This window comes from Typopeltis vanoorti, chromosome 3, assembly GCF_054136105.1.
Source record: "Typopeltis vanoorti isolate ZY-2024b chromosome 3, IOZ_Tvanoo_1.0, whole genome shotgun sequence".
In the NCBI taxonomy this organism is placed as follows: Eukaryota; Metazoa; Arthropoda; class Arachnida; order Uropygi; family Thelyphonidae; genus Typopeltis; species Typopeltis vanoorti.
In genome coordinates this window covers 29863308-29870740 of record NC_143551.1, presented here as the reverse complement: position 1 = coordinate 29870740, position 7433 = coordinate 29863308, and the positions used below count along the sequence as shown (strand labels likewise).

General features: G+C 35.3%; 1 protein-coding gene across 1 annotated transcript; it reads left to right on the top strand.

Annotated features, from left to right (window-relative positions):
• The first annotated feature begins 3157 nt into the window (after positions 1–3157).
• On the top strand, positions 3158–3748 carry LOC150108010 (general transcription factor II-I repeat domain-containing protein 2-like). The gene has a single exon (XM_090415752.1). The coding sequence runs from the start codon at positions 3158–3160 to the stop codon at positions 3746–3748; it is 591 nt and encodes a 196-aa protein (XP_090271878.1).
• Positions 3749–7433: the final 3685 nt, after the last annotated feature.

The window sequence follows — 7433 nt, the reverse complement described above, 5'->3', positions numbered from 1 at the left end:
CAGTTCTGGGCTTCGATTAGAGTGACCTACTTTTTCTCCTGACAGCAGATTTATTTTCCTCCTCATCTCCCACAATAATGGAAAATTTTTATCTCTTTTCTTGGCCCGCAAATAAATCCTGAAAGATGAACAACAGGAAGTGAGGAAGGAACACGTTCTTTTGACCTATCAGTTTTTAGGAAGTTTAACGATTTTTGCAAAGGAAGCCAGAAAAAGTTCATCACACCTCACATGACAGAGCCAAAAGTGGATCATTCTTTAACCATACCAATTTATCTTTGTGTCGAGAAATCGACTCCTTGTTTACGGTAAATCAAGGATTACTTGTCTCGACAAAAAATGTGGAGATGTGGGGTAGTAGGATTTTTTTTTTTTTTTGTTGTTGTTGTTGTTGTTCGTCATGAGTGGTAATAATTAAGGCTGCCTAAATGGATTTCTAGAGCAATTTGTGCAACGGGTGACTTTTTGTTACTATCAGAATATTTATTTATTTATTTATTTATTTGTTATTGTCAGAATATTTATTGATTTAATTTTTTCGACAACAGCTAGAAATGATTCACAGAATTTTTCGAATATTTCGCAGTATTCATGCATTACTTGATTTTTTCGCAGAGGGTGTTGATTTATTCTTGAACTATTCAGAGTGAATAGTTCAAGAATTGAACTATTCACTACAAAAATTTGTTAATAGGGATCCACGTAACTCAGTCGGTTTTGAACGTGAAGAATGTTTATTCAGGCTTTTCATAGGAAAGAGGAGAGTTAACCGCACGCACAGAGTCGTTTTCTCAGAGGAAAACGACTATTTTCCTGGTTCCTGATTGAATCCTGCAATCTTACGGATGCAAGTTTAGAGTCATATAAAAAAAGAAATAAAATTATGGCTGTGAAAACCAATTTTGGCAAGTATGGGCCTTAACTACTCAGATTATTATTATATTCAACAAATTGCTGAGGCCTTCAAAAAGCTCCACTTTAAGTTTCCCACCTGCATTAGTTAGAAGAATAATTTCATCGTCTTATCTTCCTCGATTACTGGAGGCCTGAAATGGCGGATAAAGTTCCACATTTAGCATCTACTCGTTTCCCCTTTCAGTCTTTTCCGACCGTAGGTGACTTCGCAGGCATTGCCCACAAAGTATTCCGGGTGAGATTTTTACAGCGTAGTTCACCGTTGCTTTTCCCAATCCTCCAATTTTATCCGAGCTCGGGACCGGCATTTTTGGCTGGGTCGTATTCATGACTGTAATTCATGTGTGTGTTCATCCGAGTTTCCGGATGAAAAAAAAAAAAAAAAACAAAAAACCCTCTATAGAGGTTTTTCACGTCACTGACGGGAATCGAACCCTCCGAGTCTTTCCAACCAAAGGGCTTCGTCTATGCTAACTGAGCTACCGAGGTTCTTTGGCATTTGAACTATGTAAAAAGTAAATAAAAAGAGGATGAAAAAAATTCTTAGTCCACCCATGGTTCTAATGTACCATAAGAAACTTTTTGTAGGTAATGAGAATTACATGTTTTTTTAAAGTATTCGTTGAACGCACTGTGGAACTCTTTTTTTGCGGACGTAGGACGACGTTTTGGATCGAACTATATCCTAAGCCTGAATGTAATGTAAGATGGTTTTTCCCATCCTCTTTTATTTAGTTAATTTTTTCTATACGAATGGTTTTATGAATTATTAGCAAACAACATTTAACTTGTTGCTTTCATTGATTTATTTTAAAATCTGTTGATTTTCATTAATATTCCAGCTGTTGAATTTCTTGCTTAATTTCTGAATTGTTATAAAATGGTTAATGATTTGTTAGTGTAGAATGTGTTCAATTGTTAGCAAAGATTCATTAAATCCTTCTTCTTCTTGGCTGAATCCAAAGACGATCTTTTGCTAGTATTCTGGATACTATAGAAACATAATTTTTTTTTCTCTCTCTCTTTATTTCTCCAAACAGTTGTCCAGAGTTTCATACTTAATCCATCTGTAACTTTTGCTTCCCGTTTCCAAGGAGACGCCACACTGGAACAGAAACCGTAATTAACGCGTGGATACATTAAACGCTAGCGCAAGACTAATTAAAGTTTTAGACCTTTAGAGCTCATGCTTCGTTGTCGGCTTTATTGCGGCCGTCAACTCTTTGTGGGAGTGCGGCACGACACACACAGCGAGAGAAGGTTGTGAGTTTTTAATTAACTACATAGTTGTGAGAACACTGGGAGGGTGAGGGCATGTGGACGAAGGAACGATAAGCATGCTGCAAATATGGCTCTTGACAGGCCTTACGACACACATTGGCAAAGGTGTAGAGGGAACCGGACAGCACAGCGGCGACTTATTAGAAAGACTGCGTGGATGAAAAGGGAATGTTAACCCTAATCGAAGTCATTAGGATTCATACTCACCTAAATCGAATCGTATCGGAGGATTAAGATAATTCTAATCCTTCTGATTTGTCCATTCAATCTGATTTTAAATCTTTAATGCTATTTCATTGAAGTTTCTTCCAAATTTAATCAGTTTAACCACCTTACCGGCCATTATGGATCAAATACGCATCCTCATACGCTTCGTATCCATCATGTATTTCAATGTAATATCGATGGTATTAAAATTTTAATATGTACTTCGCATCAATGATAACCTATAAATGTCTTGACCGGTAGCTGGTTAAATTGAATCCAAAATGGATTTCAGTTAATTCATATAGAATCAGTTTTAGGTACTTAAAAAATGGTAGAATTCTGTTTGTTTCTCACTATATATGTTATTTATCGGCTGTTATTTATTACATCTCAACAGTTAGTTTTATTAGACCAATAGTAAAGCATTAAAATGCCACCATTGCTTCTTATAAAATTAGTCACTTAACAGCAAAAAAAGAAAAAAAAAACATATCAGGATGGTGAATTGATAAAAGAGGCTTTTCTTGCAAGAACAGATTCTTTATTTGAGGGCTTTAAAAACAACCAAGAAATTATGACAGCGATATCAGACCTGCAGCTTTCAAATAAAGCAATCACAAGGCGATTGAGCTCAATTTCCCTTAACATGCAAGGCTAACTGAAAAATGATTTAGGAAAATGTGAATACTTATCCCTGCAATTTGATGAGTCGACGAATGTATCAGATTCAACGGAATTGGCTGCTTTAGTAAGAATGGTATTTGAGGACTTTCCTGTTAGGGAGGAGCTGTTAAAATTATTGCCCATGAATGGTGAAACAGGAATCGAAATATACCGTATGTTTAAACAATACGTCGAAACAATAGATTTCCCTCTAAGCAAGTTGTCAGCGATCACCACTGATGGAGTCTCAGCAATGGTGGGTACTTCCAAAGGATTTATTGCTCTTTGCGGAGAGGACAACTTATTTCTGATCTTTACATCATACTATTGCATTATTCATCAAGAAGCATTGTGTGGTAAAGTTCTTTCCTTCGGCCACATTATGAAAACAGTTCTAAAAATAATCAACTCAATGTGTTTCATTGAGAGCACCGACGATGTAACTAAAAAAGAACTTATGCTTCATTCCGAAGTTCGCTGGCTAAGCCAAGGAGAAGTAATTTCAAGATTTGTGAGTTCCATTGAAGAGATGAAAGAAGAACTTCTCATTTCCCAAGGACAGAACTATCAGCAGTTAAGTGATCCTTTTTGGTTAATGGATTTGGGTTTCCTTACGGATATCGAAGAAAAATTAAATTCTCTAAACTTAAAATTCCAAGGAAAGGATAAACGCATGCGATGATGGTAAGTTTGATCAGATCAGTCAAAGAAAAGCTGACTTTGTGGATATATCATTTGGAGGGGAAATATCTCAATCATTTCCTAAATCTGAAGAAAATGATTGAAAACAGAGAGTTTGTCCTGGAATCGTTTGTTAAATCGCTTAAAATGCTTCAGAGGAATTTGACAAGAGGTTTCAGAAGTTCAACACCATTGAGCCAATGGTATCGTTTTTTTAAATCCTTTTACAGACTCAAGTGTGACCGAAATTGCTGAAATCATCACAAACTTGAACAATGCAACAACCGAAAAAGTAGAACTGGCAATTTTAGATCTCAGGAATGATATCACATTGAAGTCATATAAAGGTAATGAAAACCTTTGGTTGTTGATGGAGTGAAAAAGATTTCCTGCTTTAAAAAGTTGTGCATACAAGATAAGGTGTTTTTTTTTGGATCAACATACTTGTGAGAGTCATTTTTTCCACCACGAACATCATAAAATCTAAATGCAGATCGCGACTAAAAAGGATGAACATCTCGATGATTGTTTGCGATCTGCAACATCATCTTGTATTCCCCCCTACGAAGGACTTGTCAATGATATGCAACTCCAAGAATCCCATTAAAATCCATTTTTCTTCACAATTTATTTAATGTCTTTAAACCATTTTTGTTCCTTTCAAATAAAGACAGAATTACAACGAGCCTTTTGTTTATTTATCCAAAATAAATTTATCTTGATTGTTTGATTGCTTTAAAAAAGATGACGGGGTAGGAGGGGGGGGTGCCTCCAGTACTTTTTCCTTATCTCAAAAGTGCTCCTGAACTCAAAAAGGTTGGTATTCCCTGTACGTAAGTTTTTAGGCATATAATGCATTTGTACTGTGTGTGTGTGTGGGGGGGGGAACTAAGAATATTTTGCTATTTCTTTTAATTTTTAGTTTGTATTTTTTAAATTCACTTTTAAGTGTTCCGGAAACCATACTCTAGAGACCAAACGTGGCATTTTTTTCCCCAAGTTACTACAGGCCACCGACAAGCGGGGAGTTGATCTCCCACGAGGTGACGAAATTCATCTTCTACTTATAAAAAATAGATAAAAAAATAAAAATAAATCACATACATCCATGCCCATGGTGGAATCGTACCAGCGACCTACTGGTTGGAGAGCAGATGGACTAACCACTTAATCTTGATCATCCATTCCATCAAATTTGTTCAGTACCCTTTCAACTTATATATTATAAGTTTTAATAAATTAACAACTTTTAGAAACAGCATTAAGAATTAATCAAACCTCGTACTTAGTTAAGATTTCTTAGTTCTACGTAATATATTAAAGCAAAAGACAAGTTATCTTTTTATGATCCAAGGATAATCAAAAGGCACCTGCCTTAAAATCATCTTTAGATGGTTACCTAATGAGAAGTTTCTTGCTGGATAGTTCAAGGCTCCTGTAATATACACTTAGTGGCCAGTTTATTAGGCACACGGGCATCATCAATAGAATCCACCTCTTCTTCAGAGTCTATCGCGTGTGTTTATTCTAGACCATACAAAGTATGCAATAAAGAAAGATAGTGTATAGTTTTGCAATTCAGAGCGACAGCGGACGAATAGCACACATCAGCAACTTAGATCGAAATAGGCCAGTTGCAAATGTACCAGAAGGAATATCATAGAAGCTACTGCAGTAACGGGTAATCACGCAGAACGATTTAGAGCAGCTGTAGGAATAGACCCAATAACAATTGTAATCTGATCCTCGAAAATATACAGAGAACTCTTTGGAGAAATATTTGTTTAAGCAAAGTCAATCAAACCGAAAATTCAAGCAGAAATTCCTTCCTTCAAACTCATTTGCCACAGATTTTTTTTGGTAATTGTTTATATTACATCAGTCTCGAATATGCTCACGGCCCAAATATTAAATTGTTGAAATTGTTCATAAATGCGGGTTCTATTTTAATTCTAATTTTTATCTTTATTATCGTGATGCATTTGTGAACAAACGTTTTCTCTTATGAAACATGTGATTATCAGACCAGCATTTTCATTATTTATTATTTAATTATAAACGTAATTAAATTGTCTCAAATATATAACCTGAAATACCCTATTCATATGTGGAGTTTATCCGATTTATTGTTATGGTTGAAGGCTTGGATTTTTTTTTTTTTTTTTTTTTTTTTTTTTTTTTTTTTTTTAGCAACCAAGACAAGACTGTGCAGCATTTTGTCAAGTGTTATAGTAGTATTTGAACTGCTGCGAACTAATTCTACTAATTCGAACTACTGCAAATTGCAATCTACAGTATACACTCGATTATCAATATCAAACAAATCAATCATTTATGATAACACCTTCTTCAAAGTCCTACAGTTTTCTTCGAAGATCCTACGCATCACTGACAGTATGCAGACACATAGTTGAGTATATCTGTTTGCTTTGCGTAGCAATATAGATTACGTATGAGAAGAGGAATATACACACCGGTATGGATCATTATTTTCTTATAGCAATTAATAATATGTTAGGCTCAATTGGCTATAACTGCTGATGGCCTGCCGATCTCTAGGTGGCCGGGTGGTTAGCATTTCGGTTCTTTAATCAAGAGGCCTAGGTTCTGAGTCCCACGAATGATAATTCATGCAAATGCCTTTCTGTAGTAGTTGGATTTCATGGCCTGGTATGAAACCATTATCTGTTTATGGCTGAAATAATTTGCCTTCTAAAAAAAGAGTTTATGGATTATGTAACCCTTAGCCTACCCTGATACTATAAGTACTATAGGGTTACATCTTTTCATGAGCGAAATTTTCATTAAAAAATAACTTAGCATCATAAACACCTAATTAATGCTATTATAGGAGCGTTAATTATATTATATGCCTGCCAGCTGAGTATGTTCTTTTTCCGTTTTTTTCTGTTTTATTTTATTTGTCTGGTTTTTCTCCATAGTTCTCAGAAAAATCCAAGTCTCCTGGAGAAAAAGACCATCTACTTCCGTATGAAACTGGCTATTTCAAAATCAGTTGAAAAGCAGGTTTGAATTTCCTCGCACCCACCTAAAAGATTCGAAATCAAGACTCTCCAGCCAGCCAAAAGTCGTTATCAACTGATCTAAGAATTCAGGAACTTCTGATATTTTAGTGAAATATTTTAAATATTTTTATTACATTTTTGGACATTTATTGTCAGTTTTCTTCATTGTTCCCCCAAATTTAGATAACAACGAGCTGATGTATGATTAATTTTTGCATGCGGTTCGTTTTCCATTACCCAAACTGTTGGACACTATCTAGTTACTGTAATCCTGTGTTATTACGATAACAACCTGCTTAGTTTATCATAATGCGATTGATAACAGTGTGAAATCTGCTACGCTTGGAGTATTACGTTAAGTACATCAATGAATCCAAAGCTTTGTCTTATCTTTCTGATCAAAGTAAACACACCGTGATTTGATGAATGAAGAAGAAAAGAAGGAATTAGTCAATCAGTAAAGTTACTAAGAAGATTAACTCCGTACTGATATCACACCCATACCCTGGTTCTAGATCAACAAGATATTTTTTTTGTCTTCGTTTTCTTTGACCACTTCTTTGTCGCCGAAGTCTTTTCTATTAGGATACACACGTTTTCTTATTCGCATTTCCAACGCTTTTCATACCCAGTCTCGTCAAATTCCGGCTAGAATACCGA

Coding starts and splice junctions, on each gene's coding strand:
- LOC150108010 (XM_090415752.1), top strand. CDS start 3,158: ATGGTATTTGAGGACTTTCCTGTTAGGGAGGAGCTGTTAAAATTATTG.